This window comes from Hyla sarda, chromosome 12, assembly GCF_029499605.1.
Source record: "Hyla sarda isolate aHylSar1 chromosome 12, aHylSar1.hap1, whole genome shotgun sequence".
Classification (NCBI taxonomy): domain Eukaryota; kingdom Metazoa; phylum Chordata; class Amphibia; order Anura; family Hylidae; genus Hyla; species Hyla sarda.
Window position 1 is genome coordinate 69,245,619 of NC_079200.1, and position 22,070 is coordinate 69,267,688.

Genomic DNA, 22,070 nt, shown 5'->3' on the forward strand with positions numbered 1-22,070 from the left:
GTGAGCAGGGTGTATACATTGTGTATGTATATATATATGGAGTGCAGTCAGTGAGCAGGGTGTATACATTGTGTATGTATATATATATATATATGGGGGTGCAGTCAGTGAGCAGGGTGTATACATTGTAAATGTATATATATATGGGGTGCAGTCAGTGAGCAGGGTGTATACATTGTGTATGTATATATATATGGGGTGCAGTCAGTGAGCAGGGTGTATACATTGTGTATGTATATATATATATGGGGTGCAGTCAGTGAGTAGGGTGTATACATTGTGTATGTATATATATATGGGGGTGCAGTCAGTGAGCAGGGTGTATACATTGTGTATGTATATATATATGGGGTGCAGTCAGTGAGTAGGGTGTATACATTGTGTATGTATATATATGGGGGTGCAGTCAGTGAGCAGGGTGTATACATTGTGTATGTATATATATATGGGGTGCAGTCAGTGAGCAGGGTGTATACATTGTGTATGTATATATATATATGGGGTGCAGTCAGTGAGCAGGGTGTATACATTGTGTATGTATATATATATGGAGTGCAGTCAGTGAGCAGGGTGTATACATTGTGCATGTATATATATATATGGAGTGCAGTCAGTGAGCAGGGTGTATACATTGTGTATGTATATATATATGGGGTGCAGTCAGTGAGCAGGGTGTATACATTGTGTATGTATATATATATGGGGGTGCAGTCAGTGAGCAGGGTGTATACATTGTGTATGTATATATATATGGGGTGCAGTCAGTGAGCAGGGTGTATACATTGTGTATGTATATATATATGGGGTGCAGTCAGTGAGCAGGGTGTATACATTGTGTATGTATATATATATGGAGTGCAGTCAGTGAGCAGGGTGTATACATTGTGTATGTATATATATATATGGGGTGCAGTCAGTGAGCAGGGTGTATACATTGTGTATGTATATATATATGGGGTGCAGTCAGTGAGCAGGGTGTATACATTGTGTATGTATATATATATGGGGTGCAGTCAGTGAGCAGGGTGTATACATTGTGTATGTATATATATATGGGGTGCAGTCAGTGAGCAGGGTGTATACATTGTGTATGTATATATATATGGAGTGCAGTCAGTGAGCAGGGTGTATACATTGTGTATGTATATATATATGGGGTGCAGTCAGTGAGCAGGGTGTATACATTGTGTATGTATATATATATGGGGGTGCAGTCAGTGAGCAGGGTGTATACATTGTGTATGTATATATATATGGAGTGCAGTCAGTGAGCAGGGTGTATACATTGTGTATGTATATATATATGGGGGTGCAGTCAGTGAGCAGGGTGTATACATTGTGTATGTATATATATATGGGGGTGCAGTCAGTGAGCAGGGTGTATACATTGTGTATGTATATATATATGGGGGTGCAGTCAGTGAGCAGGGTGTATACATTGTGTATGTGTATATATATATATATATATATATATATATGGGGTGCAGTCAGTGAGCAGGGTGTATACATTGTGTATGTATATATATATATGGGGTGCAGTCAGTGAGTAGGGTGTATACATTGTGTATGTATATATATATATATATATATATATATGGGGTGCAGTCAGTGAGCAGGGTGTATACATTGTGTATGTATATATATATATATATATATATATATATATGGGGTGCAGTCAGTGAGCAGGGTGTATACATTGTGTATGTATATATATATGGGGTGCAGTCAGTGAGCAGGGTGTATACATTGTGTATGTATATATATATGGGGTGCAGTCAGTGAGCAGGGTGTATACATTGTGTATGTATATATATATGGGGGTGCAGTCAGTGAGCAGGGTGTATACATTGTGTATGTATATATATATATGGGGTGCAGTCAGTGAGTAGGGTGTATACATTGTGTATGTATATATATATGGGGTGCAGTCAGTGAGCAGGGTGTATACATTGTGTATGTATATATATATATGGGGTGCAGTCAGTGAGTAGGGTGTATACATTGTGTATGTATATATATATATATATATATATATATATATATATGGGGTGCAGTCAGTGAGTAGGGTGTATACATTGTGTATGTATATATATATATATATATATATATATATATATGGGGTGCAGTCAGTGAGCAGGGTGTATACATTGTGTATGTATATATATATGGGGTGCAGTCAGTGAGCAGGGTGTATACATTGTGTATGTATATATATATGGGGTGCAGTCAGTGAGCAGGGTGTATACATTGTGTATGGGTGTACACACATGGTGAGGCCGTAGCCCCGCCTTACTGTGTACGGTGGCCGGGGTGGGGCAGGACTGGTCGTGACGTCACACAGTCCCTGCCCAGCTGCAGCTGTCACACGGTGCCCGAACACCCGGATCCGGCCTGAGGTGCGACCAGGGGACAAGAGGGAGAAGGGTGCAGGAAGAGAGGTTGGGGGGAGAGCAGGGTACAGCCGGGGTGCAGTGAGGGAGGCGGCGGCAGGGAGGGGAGCACACGGCCGGTCATCCTGTACACACCACACAGGCCTGTGTACAATAGCTGCCCCCTCCCCGGATCTCAGCACTGTGTATACTGCCGACCCGGAGCCTGCATGTCATCTGTATACTGACACCTCCTATACTTGTATATACTGACCTCATATGTATCCTCTACTGCACCTGCATATAATCACCCCATATGTATCTTTTATCTATATATACTGACACACATATATAAACTATGTTTTTATCCAATTTACCTGTATATACTGACCCTGTGTGTGTATATATACAGTGTGTGTATATATATATATATATATATATATATATATATACACTGTACTTGGGCATACTAACTTTATAAATCTCCACTGTACCTGCAAATACTGACCCTATATATATCCTTCAGTAGTATGTACTGACTCCATATATATCCTCTACCTGTGTATACTGACATATATATCTCTACTGTACCTGTATATACTGATCCCATATACTGTATATCTCTACTGTACCTGTATATACTGATCCCATATATATCTCTACTGTACCTGTATATACTGATCCCATATATATATATATCTACTGTATCTGTATCTACTGCTCCCATATATATCATATACTGCACCTTTATATACTGCCCCCATATATATCTTCCACCTGTATATACTGGCCCCATATATATTCTTCCTGTTCATACTAGCCCTATGTATATCTCTGCTATACATGTGTATATACTAACTATATATCTCTGCTATACATGTGTATATACTAACTTTATATCTCTGCTATACATGTGTATATACTAACTATATATCTCTGCTATACATGTGTATATACTAACTATATATATCTCTGCTATACATGTGTATATACTAACTTTATATCTCTGCTATACATGTGTATATACTATATAGATCTTCAACTTGTACCTTTCTTTATATACTCTGCGTAATCTGTTTGCGCTATATAAATACAATTATTATTATACTCACCCCATATATATCTTTACTGTACCTGTATATACCAACCCCATATATATCTATTGTACTTCTATATGGGGCCATATATACATCTTCCACCTGTATAAAGTGACTACATATATATATATATATATATATATATATATATATATATCCTCAGTCTTTAAATTCTATGGGTTACGTTTCAGGAAATAAATAAAAACTTTTGGACCTTACAGGGTTAATATGAGGTTATACAACCTCAGATGAACAATACCCCATAGATTTTACAATTCATTAAACAGAAATGAAGCCAAAATAGAAAAGCCAAGTGTGAAGGTATCAGAAAATGTGGATAGATATGCAGCTTACGATTATAGTGTAGTCCAGTGGTCTTCAACCTGCGGACCTCCAGATGTTGCAAAACTACAACTCCCAGCATGCCCAGACACCCGATGGCTCCCGAGACAATATTTCATGCTCTTCTGTCTCGTCACCATCCCCCTATCATATACCAATGTACATATATATCTTTATTTGGATAATTAGGGAAGAATGCTATCTGTTTATATGCCACAGGCAGAGGAGCAGAAAGTGAATGAATACAGCAGCTTCTATAGACTGTTCTGCTTTGTAGAGCAATGGTTTGAAGAATTGACAGTAGTGCTGTGGGAGGGGAGTAAGTAGGATGGGAGGACTGTGGTGAAGAACTGAAGGAATGCAATGCATTCTGGGAATTGTAATACTGAACATGTGCTGAACCAGTAAGTAGGGAAGATAACCTTCCCAAAACAAATGGATTTTGGTGGTTTCAAAACTAAAGCAGATAGGTAAGCAATACGTAATGTTTCTGCACATTATTATTATTTTTTCTTTATCGGAATACCCCTGTGGCACAAAAGCTTGTACAGTTAAAGGGGTACTCTGGTGGAATTATCTTTTTTTTTTTTTTAAATCAACTGGTGCCAGAAAGTGTAAATTACACTTTCAAATCAACTGGTGTAAATTACTTCTATTTAAAAATCTTAATCCTTCCAGTACTTATCAGCTGCTATATGCTCCACAGGAAGTTCTTTCCTTTTGGGATTTCTGTTTTGTCAGGACCACAGTGCTCTCTGCTGACACCTCTGTCCATTTTAGGAACTGTCCAGAGCAGCATATGTTTGCTGATTTTCTCCTGCTCCGGACAGTTCCTGACATGGACAGAGGTGTCTGCAGAGAGCACTGTGGTCAGACAGAAAAGAAATCCAAAAAGAAAATAACTTCAATTTCCTCTGTAGTAGACAGCTGCTTATAAGTACTGGAAGGATTAAGATTTTTTAATAGAAGTAATTTACAAATCTGTTTAACTTTCTGGCACCAGTTGATTTTAAAAAAATAAATAAATTAAAAAATAATAATTTCTACCAGAGTACCCCTTTAGGGCCAAATGTTTTGAGAATGACACAAATTTTAGTTTCCACAAAATGAGCCTGTAATAAGAGTTTGATTTATTTAACACCTTATTGCCCCAGCAGCACAGAGTATTTCTAGGGGGGGGGGGGGGGTCCGCTGTTCTTGTGGGAGTTTACAAACTGAGCGTTACATAAAGGAAGGAGTGGGGTCTCTTTCAGCACAGAGTGTTTCAGGAGAGGAATGTGCTGAATGTTACATTTGGCAGATGTGAAAAGGAGAATATAAACTGGTGGGAAGGAACAAGTAAAAGGAACAAGTTCCCCAGCAGCAAAGAGTATTTTAGGTAATAGATTGTGAGGGACATGGTAGATGGAGCAGGACCCTCAGCAGCACTCCAGGAGAGGGAGTGCTGATTGTGGCAGAATGTGAGGAACAGAAGGCCGACCCTTAGGAGGTAACAGAGTGGAAAGAAACAGGTCCCCAGCAGTGCAGAGTATTTCAGTCCAGTAAGATGATATGGAGGGCCTCTGCCACTTTGTAGGTCCTTTAGGTCTTTACCTTGCAGAGTTTATAGTCATCACAGAGGCCACATAGTTTGTGTTGGGAGCCGCACACAGTTCCCAGGGCATAGGGCTCTTTGGAATGTCTCTAACAAGCACCAAACTTCCGGATTTTTAATTTTATTGCACTTTAGTGAGGTGGACAAAGTCTGAGCAATATCAGCTTTCCGCACCCCCAGTGTGTATCTCCTGCACTAGAGGACTGCGCCATTTCCAGCAGCCTGTGGTGGCTCTGCCCTGTGGGTCGTCTGACATGGTGAAGATGCTGTGACCATGTCTGATACACTCTGTCGTTTTAGGATGAGATCTCGGTGACTGAGGAAAAGCTGGATATGAATGATCCCACATGGGTAGATAAGGCGGGGAGCCCCAGCGAGGAGGAGAAGATGCGGAGCCCTCAGAATGTGCCAGGTCCCGAGGATGGTGAGCAATGTACATACGTGGGCACTTATTGGTGGGATGAAATACTGCGAATGAGGGGAATAGAGCATAACTCGCTGTCTTTAGGACCCTGATATTAAGAAGCGGTATGTGGATAATTTTGGGGAGGTAAGGGTTACAGAGCGTCTGCAGGGAGGAGGTCAGGGTTATGAAGGGGTGTGTCACATCTAGAGGAGCTGCATTGTAAAAGGTAAATAGATATATTCCAGTTTAGGTCAAAGATCGTTTCTATGGAGCTTGAGCAGGTTTGAGACAGGCTGCAGTATAGGTAGGAAAGACAACATGGCTGGTGTGGAGTGTACACTGCTTGTATCCTGAGGGAGGAAGGGAGCACTGCTTGTATCCTGAGGGAGGAAGGGAGCACTGCTTGTATCCTGAGGGAGGAAGGGAGCACTGCTTGTATCCTGAGGGAGGAAGGGAGCACTGCTTGTATCCTGAGGGAGGAAGGGAGCACTGCTTGTATCCTGAGGGAGGGAGGGAGCACTGCTTGTATCCTGAGGGGGGAAGGGAGCACTGCTTGTATCCTGAGGGAGGGAGGGAGCACTGCTTGTATCCTGAGGGAGGAAGGGAGCACTGCTTGTATCCTGAGGGAGGAAGGGAGCACTGCTTGTATCCTGAGGGAGGAAGGAAGAACTGCTTGTATCCTGAGGGAGGAAGGGAGCACTGCTTGTATCCTGAGGGAGGAAGGGAGCACTGCTTGTATCCTGAGGGAGCAAGGGAGCACTGCTTGTATCCTGAGGGAGGGAGGGAGCACTGCTTGTATCCTGAGGGAGGAAGGGAGCACTGCTTGTATCCTGAGGGAGGGAGGGAGCACTGCTTGTATCCTGAGGGAGGAAGGGAGCACTGCTTGTATCCTGAGGGAGGGAGGGAGCACTGCTTGTATCCTGAGGGAGGGAGGGAGCACTGCTTGTATCCTGAGGGAGGAAGGGAGCACTGCTTGTATCCTGAGGGAGGAAGGGAGCACTGCTTGTATCCTGAGGGAGGAAGGGAGCACTGCTTGTATCCTGAGGGAGGAAGGGAGCACTGCTTGTATCCTGAGGGAGGGAGGGAGCACTGCTTGTATCCTGAGGGAGGGAGGGAGCACTGCTTGTATCCTGAGGGAGGGAGGGAGCACTGCTTGTATCCTGAGGGAGGAAGGGAGCACTGCTTGTATCCTGAGGGAGGGAGGGAGCACTGCTTGTATCCTGAGGGAGGGAGGGAGCACTGCTTGTATCCTGAGGGAGGGAGGGAGCACTGCTTGTATCCTGAGGGAGGAAGGGAGGGAGGGAGCACTGCTTGTATCCTGAGGGAGGAAGGGAGCACTGCTTGTATCCTGAGGGAGGGAGGGAGCACTGCTTGTATCCTGAGGGAGGGAGGGAGCACTGCTTGTATCCTGAGGGAGGGAGGGAGCACTGCTTGTATCCTGAGGGGGGAAGGGAGCACTGCTTGTATCCTGAGGGAGGGAGGGAGCACTGCTTGTATCCTGAGGGAGGGAGGGAGCACTGCTTGTATCCTGAGGGAGGAAGGGAGCACTGATTGTATCCTGAGGGAGGGAGGGAGCACTGCTTGTATCCTGAGGGAGGGAGGGAGCACTGCTTGTATCCTGAGGGAGGAAGGGAGGGAGGGAGCACGGCTTGTATCCTGAGGGAGGAAGGGAGCACTGCTTGTATCCTGAGGGAGGGAGGGAGCACTGCTTGTATCCTGAGGGAGGGAGGGAGCACTGCTTGTATCCTGAGGGGGGAAGGGAGCACTGCTTGTATCCTGAGGGAGGGAGGGAGCACTGCTTGTATCCTGAGGAAGGAAGGGAGCACTGCTTGTATCCTGAGGGAGGAAGGGAGCACTGCTTGTATCCTGAGGGAGGGAGGGAGCACTGCTTGTATCCTGAGGGAGGGAGGGAGCACTGCTTGTATCCGGAGGGAGGGAGCACTGCTTGTATCCTGAGGGAGGAAGGGAGCACTGCTTGTATCCTGAGAAAAGGGAGCACTGCTGGAAGGGAACACTGCTTGTGTACTGGGAAAGGAAAGGAAGGAATGGAGCACTGCTTGTATCCTGAGGGAGGAAGGGAGCACTGCTTGTATTCTGAGTAAGGGAGGGATCACTGCTTGTGTGCTGGGAGAGGAAGGGAGCGCTGCTTGTGTACTGGGAGAGAAAGGGAGCACTGCTTGTGTACTGGGAGAGGAAGGGAACACTGCTTGTATCCTGAGGGAGGAAGGGAGCGCTGCTTGTGTGCTGGGAGAGGAAGGGAACACTGCTTGTGTACCGGGAGAGGAAGGGAGCACTGCTTGTATCCCAAGAGAGGAAGGGAGCACTGCTTGTATCCCGAGGGAGGAAGGGAGCACTGCTTGTATCCTGAGGGAGGAAGGGAGCACTGCTTGTATCCTGAGGGAGGAAGGGAGCACTGCTTGTATCCTGAGGGAGGAAGGGAGCACTGCTTGTATCCTGAGGGAGGAAGGAAGAACTGCTTGTATCCTGAGGGAGGAAGGGAGCACTGCTTGTATCCTGAGAAAAGGGAGCACTGCTGGAAGGTAACACTGCTTGTGTCCTGGGAAAGGAAGGGAACGCTGCTTGTGTACTGGGAAAGGAAGGGAGCGCTGCTTGTGTACTGGGAAAGAAAGGGAACGCTGCTTGTGTACTGAGAGAGGAAGGTAGCACTGCTTGTATCCTGAGGGAGGAAGGGAACACTGCTTGTGTACTGGGAGAGAAAGGGAACACTGCTTGTATCCAGAGGGAGGAAGGGAACACTGCTTATGTGCTGGGAGAGGAAGGGAGCGCTGCTTGTGTCCTGGGAGAGGAAGGGAACGCTGCTTGTGTACTGGGAGAGGAAGGGAGCGCTGCTTGTGTACTGGGAGAGGAAGGGAGCTCTGCTTGTGTACTGGGAGAGGAAGGGAACACTGCTTGTATCCTGAGGGAGGAAGGGAATACTGCTTGTGTACTGGGAGAAGAAGGGAACACTGCTTGTATCCTGAGGGAGGAAGGGAACACTGCTTATGTGCTGGGAGAGGAAGGGAGCGCTGCTTGTGTCTTGGGAGAGGAAGGGAACGCTGCTTGTGTCCTGGGAGAGGAAGGGAACGCTGCTTGTGTCCTGGGAGAGGAAGGGAGCGCTGCTTGTGTCCTGGGAGAGGAAGGGAGCGCTCCTTGTGTCCTGGGAGAGGAAGGGAGCACTGCTTGTGTCCTGGGAGAGGAAGGGAGCGCTGCTTGTGTCCTGGGAGAGGAAGGGAGCTCTGCTTGTGTACTGGGAGAGGAAGGGAACACTGCTTGTATCCTGAGGGAGGAAGGGAACACTGCTTGTGTACTGGGAGAGAAAGGGAACACTGCTTGTATCTTGAGGGAGGAAGGAAACACTGCTTATGTGCTGGGAGAGGAAGGGAGCGCTGCTTGTGTCTTGGGAGATGAAGGGAGCGCTGCTTGTGTCCTGGGAGAGGAAGGGAGCGCTGCTTGTGTACTGGGAGAGGAAGGGAGCGCTGCTTGTGTACTGGGAGAGGAAGGGAACGCTGCTTGTGTACTGGGAGAGGAAGGGAACACTGCTTGTGTACTGGGAGAGGAAGGGAGCACTGCTTGTATCCCGAGAGAGGAAGGGAGCACTGCTTGTATCCCGAGGGAGGAAGGGAGCACTGCTTGTATCCCGAGGGAGGAAGGGAGCACTGCTTGTATCCTGAGGGAGGAAGGGAGCACTGCTTGTATCCTGAGGGAGGAAGGGAGCACTGCTTGTATCCTGAGGGAGGAAGGGAGCACTGCTTGTATCCTGAGGGAGGAAGGGAGCACTGCTTGTATCCTGAGGGAGGGAGCACTGCTTGTATCCGGAGGGAGGGAGCACTGCTTGTATCCTGAGGGAGGAAGGGAGCACTGCTTGTATCCTGAGAAAAGGGAGCACTGCTGGAAGGGAACACTGCTTGTGTACTGGGAAAGGAAAGGAAGGAATGGAGCACTGCTTGTATCCTGAGGGAGGAAGGGAGCACTGCTTGTATTCTGAGTAAGGGAGGGATCACTGCTTGTGTGCTGGGAGAGGAAGGGAGCGCTGCTTGTGTACTGGGAGAGAAAGGGAGCACTGCTTGTGTACTGGGAGAGGAAGGGAACACTGCTTGTATCCTGAGGGAGGAAGGGAGCGCTGCTTGTGTGCTGGGAGAGGAAGGGAACACTGCTTGTGTACTGGGAGAGGAAGGGAGCACTGCTTGTATCCCGAGAGAGGAAGGGAGCACTGCTTGTATCCCGAGGGAGGAAGGGAGCACTGCTTGTATCCTGAGGGAGGAAGGGAGCACTGCTTGTATCCTGAGGGAGGAAGGGAGCACTGCTTGTATCCTGAGGGAGGAAGGGAGCACTGCTTGTATCCTGAGGGAGGAAGGAAGAACTGCTTGTATCCTGAGGGAGGAAGGGAGCACTGCTTGTATCCTGAGAAAAGGGAGCACTGCTGGAAGGTAACACTGCTTGTGTCCTGGGAAAGGAAGGGAACGCTGCTTGTGTACTGGGAAAGGAAGGGAACGCTGCTTGTGTACTGGGAGAGGAAGGGAGCGCTGCTTGTGTACTGGGAGAGGAAGGGAGCTCTGCTTGTGTACTGGGAGAGGAAGGGAACACTGCTTGTATCCTGAGGGAGGAAGGGAATACTGCTTGTGTACTGGGAGAAGAAGGGAACACTGCTTGTATCCTGAGGGAGGAAGGGAACACTGCTTGTATCCTGAGGGAGGAAGGGAGCACTGCTTGTATCCTGAGGGAGGAAGGAAGAACTGCTTGTATCCTGAGGGAGGAAGGGAGCACTGCTTGTATCCTGAGAAAAGGGAGCACTGCTGGAAGGTAACACTGCTTGTGTCCTGGGAAAGGAAGGGAACGCTGCTTGTGTACTGGGAAAGGAAGGGAGCGCTGCTTGTGTACTGGGAAAGAAAGGGAACGCTGCTTGTGTACTGAGAGAGGAAGGTAGCACTGCTTGTATCCTGAGGGAGGAAGGGAACACTGCTTGTGTACTGGGAGAGAAAGGGAACACTGCTTGTATCCTGAGGGAGGAAGGGAACACTGCTTATGTGCTGGGAGAGGAAGGGAGCGCTGCTTGTGTCCTGGGAGAGGAAGGGAACGCTGCTTGTGTACTGGGAGAGGAAGGGAGCGCTGCTTGTGTACTGGGAGAGGAAGGGAGCTCTGCTTGTGTACTGGGAGAGGAAGGGAACACTGCTTGTATCCTGAGGGAGGAAGGGAATACTGCTTGTGTACTGGGAGAAGAAGGGAACACTGCTTGTATCCTGAGGGAGGAAGGGAACACTGCTTATGTGCTGGGAGAGGAAGGGAGCGCTGCTTGTGTCTTGGGAGAGGAAGGGAACGCTGCTTGTGTCCTGGGAGAGGAAGGGAACGCTGCTTGTGTCCTGGGAGAGGAAGGGAGCGCTGCTTGTGTCCTGAGAGAGGAAGGGAGCGCTCCTTGTGTCCTGGGAGAGGAAGGGAGCACTGCTTGTGTCCTGGGAGAGGAAGGGAGCGCTGCTTGTGTCCTGGGAGAGGAAGGGAGCTCTGCTTGTGTACTGGGAGAGGAAGGGAACACTGCTTGTATCCTGAGGGAGGAAGGGAACACTGCTTGTGTACTGGGAGAGAAAGGGAACACTGCTTGTATCTTGAGGGAGGAAGGAAACACTGCTTATGTGCTGGGAGAGGAAGGGAGCGCTGCTTGTGTCTTGGGAGATGAAGGGAGCGCTGCTTGTGTACTGGGAGAGGAAGGGAGCGCTGCTTGTGTACTGGGAGAGGAAGGGAGCGCTGCTTGTGTACTGGGAGAGGAAGGGAGCGCTGCTTGTGTACTGGGAGAGGAAGGGAACACTGCTTGTGTACTGGGAGAGGAAGGGAACACTGCTTGTGTACTGGGAGAGGAAGGGAGCACTGCTTGTATCCCGAGAGAGGAAGGGAGCACTGCTTGTATCCCGAGGGAGGAAGGGAGCACTGCTTGTATCCTGAGGGAGGAAGGGAGCACTGCTTGTATCCTGAGGGAGGAAGGGAGCACTGCTTGTATCCTGAGAAAAGTGAGCACTGCTGGAAGGTAACACTGCTTGTGTACTGGGAAAGGAAGGGAACGCTGCTTGTGTACTGGGAAAGGAAGGGAACGCTGCTTGTGTCCTGGGAGAGGAAGGGAGCACTGCTTGTGTCCTGGGAGAGGAAGGGAGCGCTGCTTATGTCCTGGGAGAGGAAGGGAGCGCTGCTTGTGTCCTGGGAGAGGAAGGGAGCACTGCTTGTGTCCTGGGAGAGGAAGGGAGCGCTGCTTGTGTAATGGGAGAGGAAGGGAGCTCTGCTTGTGTACTGGGAGAGGAAGGGAACACTGCTTGTATCCTGAGGGAGGAAGGGAACACTGCTTGTGTACTGGGAGAGAAAGGGAACACTGCTTGTATCCTGAGGGAGGAAGGGAACACTGCTTATGTGCTGGGAGAGGAAGGGAACACTGCTTGTGTACTGGGAGAGGAAGGGAGCACTGCTTGTGTACTGGGAGAGGAAGGGAGCGCTGCTTGTGTCTTGGGAGAGGAAGGGAACACTGCTTGTGTACTGGGAGAGGAAGGGAGCACTGCTTGTGTACTGGGAGAGGAAGGGAGCGCTGCTTGTGTACTGGGAGAGGAAGGGATCGCTGCTTGTGTTATAGGAGAAGAAGGGAACACTGCTTGTGTCATAGGAGAAGAAGGGAGCACTGCTTGTGTACTGGAAGAGGAAGGGAACACTGCTTGTGTACTGGGAGAGGAAGGGAGCACTGCTTGTGTACTGGGAGAGGAAGGTAGCGCTGCTTGTGTCTTGGGAGAGGAAGGGAACGCTGCTTGTGTCCTGGGAGAGGAAGGGAACGCTGCTTGTGTCTTAGGAGAGGAAGGGAACGCTGCTTGTGTCCTGGGAGAGGAAGGGAACGCTGCTTGTGTCCTGGGAGAGGAAGGGAGCGCTGCTTGTGTCCTGGGAGAGGAAGGGAGCGCTCCTTGTGTACTGGGAGAGAAAGGGAACACTGCTTTTATCCTGAGGGAGGAAGGAAACACTGCTTATGTGCTGGGAGAGGAAGGGAGCGCTGCTTGTGTACTGGGAGAGGAAGGGAGCGCTGCTTGTGTACTGGGAGAGGAAGGGAACGCTGCTTGTGTACTGGGAGAGGAAGGGAGCACTGCTTGTATCCCGAGAGAGGAAGGGAGCACTGCTTGTATCCCGAGGGAGGAAGGGAGCACTGCTTGTATCCTGAGGGAGGAAGGGAGCACTGCTTGTATCCTGAGGGAGGAAGGGAGCACTGCTTGTATCCTGAGGGAGGAAGGGAGCACTGCTTGTATCCTGAGGGAGGAAGGGAGCACTGCTTGTATCCTGAGGGAGGAAGGGAGCACTGCTTGTATCCTGAGGGAGGAAGGGAGCACTGCTTGTATCCTGAGGGAGGAAGGGAGCACTGCTTGTATCCTGAGAAAAGGGAGCACTGCTGGAAGGGAACGCTGCTTGTGTACTGGGAAAGGAAGGGAACGCTGCTTGTGTCCTGGGAGAGGAAGGGAGCACTGCTTGTGTCCTGGGAGAGGAAGGGAGCGTTGCTTATGTCCTGGGAGAGGAAGGGAGCGCTGCTTGTGTCCTGGGAGAGGAAGGGAGCGCTGCTTGTGTCCTGGGAGAGGAAGGGAGCGCTCCTTGTGTCCTGAGGGAGGAAGGGAACACTGCTTGTGTGCTGGGAGAGGAAGGGAACGCCGATTGTGTACTGGAAGAGGAAGGGAGCACTCCTTGTGTGCTGGAAGAGGAAGGGAACACTGCTTGTGTCATAGGAGAAGAAGGGAGCACTGCTTGTGTACTGGAAGAGGAAGGGAGCACTGCTTGTGTACTGGGAGAGGAAGGGAGCGCTGCTTGTGTACTGGGAGAGGAAGGGAGCGCTGCTTGTGTACTGGGAGAGGAAGGGAACGCTGCTTGTGTTATAGGAGAAGAAGGGAACACTGCTTGTGTCATAGGAGAAGGGAGCACTGCTTGTGTACTGGGAGAGGAAGGGAACACTGCTTGTGTACTGGGAGAGGAAGGGAGCGCTGCTTGTGTCCTGGGAGAGGAAGGGAGCGCTGCTTGTGTACTGGGAGAGGAAGGGAACGCTGCTTGTGTTATAGGAGAAGAAGGGAGCACTGCTTGTGTACTGGAAGAGGAAGGGAGCACTGCTTGTGTACTGGAAGAGGAAGGGAACACTGCTTGTGTACTGGAAGAGGAAGGGAACGCTGCTTGTGTACTGGAAGAGGAAGGGAACGCTGCTTGTGTACTGGAAGAGGAAGCGAACACTGCTTGTGTACTGGAAGAGGAAGGGAACACTGCTTGTATACTGGAAGAGGAAGGGAACGCTGCTTGTGTACTGAAAGAGGAAGGGAACGCTGCTTGTGTACTGGAAGAGGAAGCGAACACTGCTTGTGTACTGGAAAGGGAAGGGAGCGCTGCTTGTTTGTTGGGAGGATGATATGTGGTGTCAGGTCGCTGCAGTGGGGCAGAAGATGGGAGTAGTGATATAGTGGATGAGACTGCAGCGCTGAGAATGGTGCAGTATTCCTTCTTATGGTGTATGGTGACATCAGACTTGTCTCCCAGTGTTTGGACCCTGCATGGGGCGGACCTGTCAATTTTAGGTCATCTGGCAGTCCGGGGGGCTGGGAGGAGGGGGTGGGTGCCTGAAAGGGATAATTCAGCGTAATCCTTGTAAGATGAAGTGAGGTTCTGCAAGAGAGGATTGTGGGGGAGGGGTAAAGCACCAGACACTGCACAACCAGCACGTGCCATACTGTATACTGATGAAAGTGTATCTTTGTCCTGTACCCTAGGAGCTAGAATGTCATTATCCTGTACCCCAAGTGTCAGTGTCATTATCCTGTACCCTAAGTGTCATTAAATTATTATCCTGTACCCCAAGTGTCAGTGTCATTTACCTCTACCCCTAGTGTCAGTGTCATCATCCTGTACCCCAAGTGTCATTATATTATCCTGTACCCCCAAGTGTCGGTGTCATTTACCTGTACCCCAAGTGTCGGTGTCATTTACCTGTACCCCAAGTGTCGGTGTCATTTACCTGTACCCCAAGTGTCGGTGTCATTTACCTGTACCCCAAGTGTCGGTGTCATTTACCTGTACCCCAAGTGTCGGTGTCATTTACCTGTACCCCAAGTGTCGGTGTCATTTACCTGTACCCCAAGTGTCGGTGTCATTTACCTGTACCCCAAGTGTCGGTGTCATTTACCTGTACCCCAAGTGTCTGTGTCATTTACCTGTACCCCAAGTGTCGGTGTCATTTACCTGTACCCCAAGTGTCGGTGTCATTTACCTGTACCCCAAGTGTCGGTGTCATTTACCTGTACCCCAAGTGTCGGCGTCATTATCCTGTCCCCCAAGTGTCGGCGTCATTATCCTGTACCCCAAGTGTCAGTGTCATTTACCTGTACCCCAAGTGTCGGCGTCATTATCCTGTCCCCCAAGTGTCGGCGTCATTATCCTGTCCCCCAAGTGTCGGTGTCATTATCCTGTCCCCCAAGTGTCGGTGTCATTTACCTGTACCCCAAGTGTCGGTGTCATTTACCTGTACCCCAAGTGTCGGTGTCATTTACCTGTACCCCAAGTGTCGGTGTCATTTACCTGTACCCCAAGTGTCGGTGTCATTTACCTGTACCCCAAGTGTCGGTGTCATTTACCTGTACCCCAAGTGTCGGTGTCATTTACCTGTACCCCAAGTGTCGGTGTCATTTACCTGTACCCCAAGTGTCGTGTCATTTACCTGTACCCCAAGTGTCGGTGTCATTATCCTGTCCCCCAAGTGTCGGCGTCATTATCCTGTCCCCCAAGTGTCGGCGTCATTATCCTGTACCCCAAGTGTCGGCGTCATTATCCTGTACCCCAAGTGTCGGTGTCATTATCCTGTCCCCCAAGTGTCAGTTTCATTATCCTGTCCCCCAAGTGTCAGTGTCATTATCCTTTACCCCAAGTGTCACTGTCATTATCCTGTGCCCCAAGTGTCATTATCCTGTGCCCCAAGTGTCATTATCCTGTACCCCAAGTGTCATTATCCTGTCCCCCAAGTGTCAGTGTCATTATCCTGTCCCCCAAGTGTCAGTGTCATTATCCTGTCCCCCAAGTGTCACTGTCATTATCCTGTACCCCAAGTGTCATTATCCTGTCCCCCAAGTGTCAGTGTCATTATCCTGTCCCCCAAGTGTCAGTGTCATTATCCTGTCCCCCAAGTGTCAGTGTCATTATCCTGTACCCCAAGTGTCAGTGTGTCATTATCCTGTACCCCAAGTGTCATTATCCTGTCCCCAAGTGTCAGTGTCATTATCCTGTCCCCCAAGTGTCAGTGTCATTATCCTGTCCCCCAAGTGTCAGTGTCATTATCCTGTACCCCAAGTGTGTGTCATTATCCTGTACCCCAAGTGTCAGTGTCATTATCCTGTACCCCAAGTGTCAATATCCTGTACCCCAAGTTTCAGTGTCATTGTCTTGTCCCAAGTGTTGGCATGTCATTGTCCTTCAACCGGTGTGTTAGTGTTACATTGTCTTGTCCTCCAAGTGTCAGTGTGTAACTTTCCTGTCCTAGTTTCAGTGTGCCTTTGTCCTTTACCCCAAGTATCAGTGTCATTGTCCTATACCCCTTGTGTCAGCATACCACTATTCTGTACCCCAAGTGTCAGTGTCATTGTGCTGTACCTATAGTGTCACTCTCTTATTGTCCTGTCTTAGTGATGGTATTTGGGTCTTTCACTGCCAGGAAGACATGTATGAGGATGTGAGAAGTGAAGGCTGCACTGTCCAGGATTTCCCATCCCCCGTCATCTCCTTCCTTGTCTCTCACACATGTCCAGGAAATAATCTCCTGTTCCTTCGTTGATTCCAGAATTAGCTAAATCTCCTCGGAGCAGAACCAAAGATGTGAGCAGTCTGCAGCAATAGTCTCTTGTCTTCTCCGGTATTGGGGTATTCCTGCACCTCACTTCCAGCTTTACACTTTCCCACTAAACAATTTCCTTGTGACTGTTTCTGGGAAAACCAATTAATAATTAGACTGGCCACCACAGCAGCAGAGGGACGATCACCCAGCTGTTTCAGAGTCCTGTAAGGCATTTCTCCTCAATCTACTTTTGAGTCTGGTTTGGGCCAAGTAACAATCATTCAAATGGCAGCCATATTGGTTGTTACCCATTTTTCTCAGACTTTGATCATAAGTGAGCACCTTTAGGTATTCGGCACAACCCTAAGACATACACTTAGTTAGATCTGCTACCAGGAACTGGATGACTGCATTAGAGCCTCCCAGAATACTCACTTGTGTCTTTCCTACTGATACCTTGTAGGAATTATAGGGTGGGTCCCCTTTAATTGATGGGATGGTCGCTCTCTGTACTAACTGTAATCATTGTCATGAGGCCATGTGTCATGTGGTGACAGTTGGGGACACAGTAGAGGACCATATGAGTTGGAGACAGGATGTTTATGGGTAAGCTATTGAGAGAGGCTTATATACTGAAGGGTGTACCCAGTAAAATAACTAATTTATTAGAAATGGCACATTAATGCCCCTGGAATGGCTTCAGGAAAAGCTGACCTCGGGGTTCCCCCAATCACTGTATTAAGGAGGCTTGAAGCTGACAATGTTTTCTTTTCCAGACGACTCCTCCTCTGAGAGCTGTAATGGGAACCTCTTTCCTGTGCTTAATCCATCCACGGCACCTGCAAGCACCACCCTAAGCCGCTCCCTGCCGGACATGAACGGGAACAGCACCGGCTCCGCCCAGGAACTCACCGCCCCGTCCGATGAGCAGCCCATGAACCTCAGCGACAAGATCCGCCCCACGCTGGGAGTCCCACAATACCCTGCTGATGCTTGCACCACACAGGTTATACGTAACCATGGAAAATACACCCTCAAGGCCACGTCTGAGGTTAGTGTTTTCCATTCTTTCTCGTTTTCAAGATCTCTGCTTGCTGTCAGTAAATCAGACAATTTTTTCTAAAAGGGAGTTTTCCCTACAACAGCCCATTACCTATCCACACAATATGTAATGAGTGTACAATCGGTGTTGTCTTGACTGATTGGGACCCTCTCTAATAATGAGTCACATTTTCCACTGGTTTAATGGCACTAATGCACCATTCATCTTTGTTGGCCTGATAAAGATAGCCGGAATGGCTTGACAGCGCGAACATCCAACCGCTGTTTCATTCATACAGGGCTCATGGGAGCCCTCTGATGTAATCAGATTGGACCGCCATCTGTTCGCCACTCTTCACCTAAAATATGTACACCCCTAATATTATTACAACTATGGTTTTGTTACAGTGTATCCAGTCTACAAAATACTCTTTAAGGTAAACCCATCAACCACACAACTCTTTCTGCTGTCCTAGTAGTTTGTTACAATGTATCACATTGTTTCCCAACCAGGGTGCCTCCAGCTGTTGCAGAACTACAACTCCCAGCATGCACGGACAGCCAAGGCATAAGCGTGCATAAAACTGTTTCGCAACAGCCAAGGCACGAGAGTGCATCAATCTGTTAAAAAAAACAAACTCAGCTTTCAAATGTATTAGTTCCCATTCACTGACAACAAGCAAAGTGACACTCCATTACTAATCTTATCAAAGTGGCATGATGATCATGACAGCGACCACAGTGGTTATCACCCAGCTTTCCCAGGATCCTTAAAGGCTCATTTTCTTTTTCATGAAGGAGAATATTCCGTGCTGCGCTCTTCATAAACAACTAAGCAGATTTGGTGTGCAGGGCTCTTGAAAAGCTGGGTGACCTCTCCTGTGATAAAAATGTCGGTGTCTTCCAATAACTTTTATTACGGGTTCCAGTCTCCTCCATATAGCTCAGGAAGTTATGACTCCATTAAGACAGAAGTGACAGAAGTCAGCGGCGGGGCTGAGGACTTGTCAGTGAGTCGGACTGCAGCGGTGGACGATGACGACGAAGATGACCATGAGGACAACGATCGCATTACAGACACAGAAGGGCTGGACCCTGAACGTCTGAAAGCTTTTAATGTGAGTTCGGGGTAAATAAGGGAACAGGAAAGGAGGAGTATATACTGTCACTGTAAATAGTGTAAGAATGCAGTTTTACATCCTAATGTTTTCCAAAAATTTGGGTGTAAAACTGCTCCCCATAAGCTTCTGCGGACGACCTGTTTTTTCCATTTCAGATGTTTGTCCGCCTTTTTGTGGATGAAAACCTCGATCGTATGGTTCCCATCTCCAAACAGCCCAAGGAGAAAATACAGGCCATAATAGAGTCCTGCAGCCGCCAGTTCCCAGAATTCCAAGAACGCGCAAGGAAGCGCATCCGTACCTACCTGAAATCCTGCCGACGCATGAAGAAGAACGGCATGGAGATGGTGAGAACCGCATCGGATACTGGCAGGGTCTATGTGAGTTACCAGAATGTCTGCATTTGGTGGTATATGGGCATATATAGCGGGTCATTAAATGGACTTGGCATTTCAGTTCTTGTCCATTTTTTTACATCTCTGCTTGTTTTCATTGAATGCAAACATTGTTTGCACCTAGTTTGTTTTGCTTCCGTAGTAGGCATAACTCTGTAAGCTGAACCCAGGAAAACTAATACATCTGCAGTACATTATAACAATCTGCAATACTGACTGTATATCTATATATTGTTTGGATGAAAGCAAATTTGTTAATAGCAAGCAGAGGTACCAAAAACTGAAAGGCAAAATCTATTTGAGTTTGTAGGATACCGTAATAACTCTTCATTACAGCAGGATGGCAATACCACAAGAAGCTGCATATTGTGATCATATAATGTGGGGGATACAGCTGACGTCTGGGCATCTGATAACCCAAAAGTCACATAACCTGCACTGTCATGACAATTGTGTGTGCATATCATGGCATCAGTATAATATTTGCCCCCCCTCCCTTTGTTTCAGGCTAGGCCAACTCCTCCTCACCTGACCTCAGCTATGGCGGAAAATATCCTGGCCGCTGCCTGCGAGAGTGAGTCCCGGAATGCGGCCAAAAGGATGAGACTGGAGATCTACCAGACAGCTCAGGTAGGTCTTGGTTAATGTAATTGTAGTCACATACCCACACATACAATAATATACACAATATATGTAGTATGGGAGGAATTTATCATTACTGGTAGAAGCTTTTTCATTTCTATATGTAGCGCAGATTTTTGTGCAGGGAGTTATTTTGCGTCTTTTTTGATAAAGCTAAAAAGACGAGACAGCCGGGGGATGCAGGAGCCGTCCCTAAACACTGCTAAACTACAACTACTCCCATCATGGGACAGAGTCTGTCCCATGATGGGAGTCGTTGTAGTACCGCAGTGCTGAGAGACGGCACTTGCATATCCCCTGGCTGCAGGACTCTTTTGGGACAGTTAGGACTACTACTCCCATCATGGATAGATTCTGTCCATGATGGGAGTTATAGTCCAGGGGCTGAGGGGCAGATCACAACAGGTCATTCTTCAGAGACCCGCTGCAATCCGCATTTAACTGTACAAGCCGGCGGCACATGTGGCTCCATTGCGCTCCCAGTCGGCTCCTGTATACAGCTCACATAATTCATAATCCCTGCCGACGGGAGCTCTGATTGGTCAATAGTTATTCACCATTCAGAGCTCCCATCTCCCAGGGGCGGGATTATGAATTGTGAGAGCTGTATACAGGAGCTGACCGGGAGCGCAGTGGAGGCGCGTGTGCCGCCGGCTTGTTAACTTAATAAATGCGGATCACACGTCTCAGAAGAATGACCTGCTGCGATCTGCCCCTCAGCCTCTGGACTATAACTCCCATCATGGACGGAGTCTGTCCATAATGGGAGTAGTAGTCCCAACTGTCCAAAAAGAGTCCCGCAGCCGGGGGATGTGCAAGTGCCATCCCTCAGTGCTGCGCTACTTAAACTGCTCCCATCATCGGACAGACTTGGTCCCATGATGGGAGTAGGAGTCCAAGGGTAGAGGGACAGATCAAAAGGGACTCTCACTCCTGAGACCCCCTCTGACCTTTACTGCTCCTCCCCCTAGTGATGACATTATTGGGCGGAGCTACACCGTCCAGGCCTGAAGCCAGGGTGGTAAGTATGGCTCTGTTCTCATTATGCGTTTTGCATAATGGGAACAAAGCCTTTCTGGCAGTGTGTTCCCAAACAGGGAGACTCCAGCTGTTTCTTAACTACAGCCCCCCCCCCCCCCCCCATGATGGGAGTTGTAGTTTTGCAACAATTGGAGGCTCCCTGTTTAGGAACACGCTGCATTATGAGCACAAAATATGTACTAACCCATATTTCTTGTTTTTCTTTTCAAATATGTGAATGCAGAGGATTATGTCAGATTCGGTGGACTGTGACGATGACCAGGGTTTTATTAATTTCACTAAAATGGTTAACGAGGAAATGTCAGGCTGTTGATGCTTGGTTGGTATCTGGCTGAGAATGAAATGCTTTTTAAAATGTTTATATTATTAATAAATTAAAAAACATGTGTTTATTTTCAGTATCAGCCAGATACCAACCAAGCAGCAACAGCCTGACACTACCAGGGTAGGCGAGGACCATTGTTACTGGCCCTCCACAGCCTAAATAACGCCAGCCTGTTGCCGCCTAGGCCCAGGAGTGCCATTTTGACACTCCGAGCCTGTTGGTACCCCTGTGGCGGTGGGTACCGGGGTAATAATTGGGGGTTAGCGCTAGCTGATTTTGGGTCTAACGCTAAGCCACGCTTTAGTAGTGGAAGCCGTCTTGTACACAGAATCCATTACTAAGCCTGAAAATTCAATTATAAAAAACATGACAATGAAAAAAAATTATAAAAAAAAAACACTCCCCCACAGCCCTTGTTTTATATTGAAATTAAAAAAACGCTGGCCATCTTCGCAATACACCGAATCTGACGTAGTCCTCCATATTCATGTATCTGAAATGAGAAGAAAAGAAAAAAAACTTTAAAAAAAGTTAGTACATTTCTCGCGCTCTCCCCTGGGGTGTTCCTAAACAGGGAGCCTCCAGTTGTTGACATGTGCCTACTCTATCCTGTATATACAGTCATCTATAGACAGCTGTATATACAGGATGGCGCACAAAGACTTGACCCAGAACTGCTCATCAGCAGCGTGGGTTAACTCTTGCCTTGCTGGGCTCCTGTATAGTATACATGGGTACACTATGCACCCCTGTAAACTATACAGCTGGTGGAGGTAAGTAGTGATGCTCTGCACCCTGTATATGTATATGCTATACATCACTCCTTATCTCCTTACACTCTGTGGACCGGGCGCTCTGCATCTGACCCATGGAGTGGTACTCTGAAGGCAGTACAA

The 22,070-nt window shown here is 48.3% G+C and overlaps 1 protein-coding gene across 6 annotated transcripts in view; it reads left to right on the top strand.

Moving 5' to 3' along the window:
• The window catches only part of NOL4L (nucleolar protein 4 like), a 48,239-nt gene that overhangs the window by 10,752 nt on the left and 15,417 nt on the right, over positions 1 to 22,070 (top strand). For 2 of the 6 annotated variants that reach the window (XM_056549336.1, XM_056549338.1), the window contains exons 2-6: positions 5,703 to 5,826; positions 17,386 to 17,660; positions 18,580 to 18,768; positions 18,927 to 19,151; positions 19,674 to 19,796. In XM_056549336.1, the coding sequence (XP_056405311.1) occupies positions 5,703 to 5,826; positions 17,386 to 17,660; positions 18,580 to 18,768; positions 18,927 to 19,151; positions 19,674 to 19,796 (936 nt within the window). Of the gene's footprint in view, positions 1 to 4,256; positions 4,279 to 5,702; positions 5,827 to 16,194; positions 16,651 to 16,721; positions 17,216 to 17,385; positions 17,661 to 18,579; positions 18,769 to 18,926; positions 19,152 to 19,673; positions 19,797 to 22,070 lie in introns of those variants that run through there. The other 4 variants (XM_056549339.1, XM_056549337.1, XM_056549341.1 and 1 more) reach the window with 4 other exon arrangements.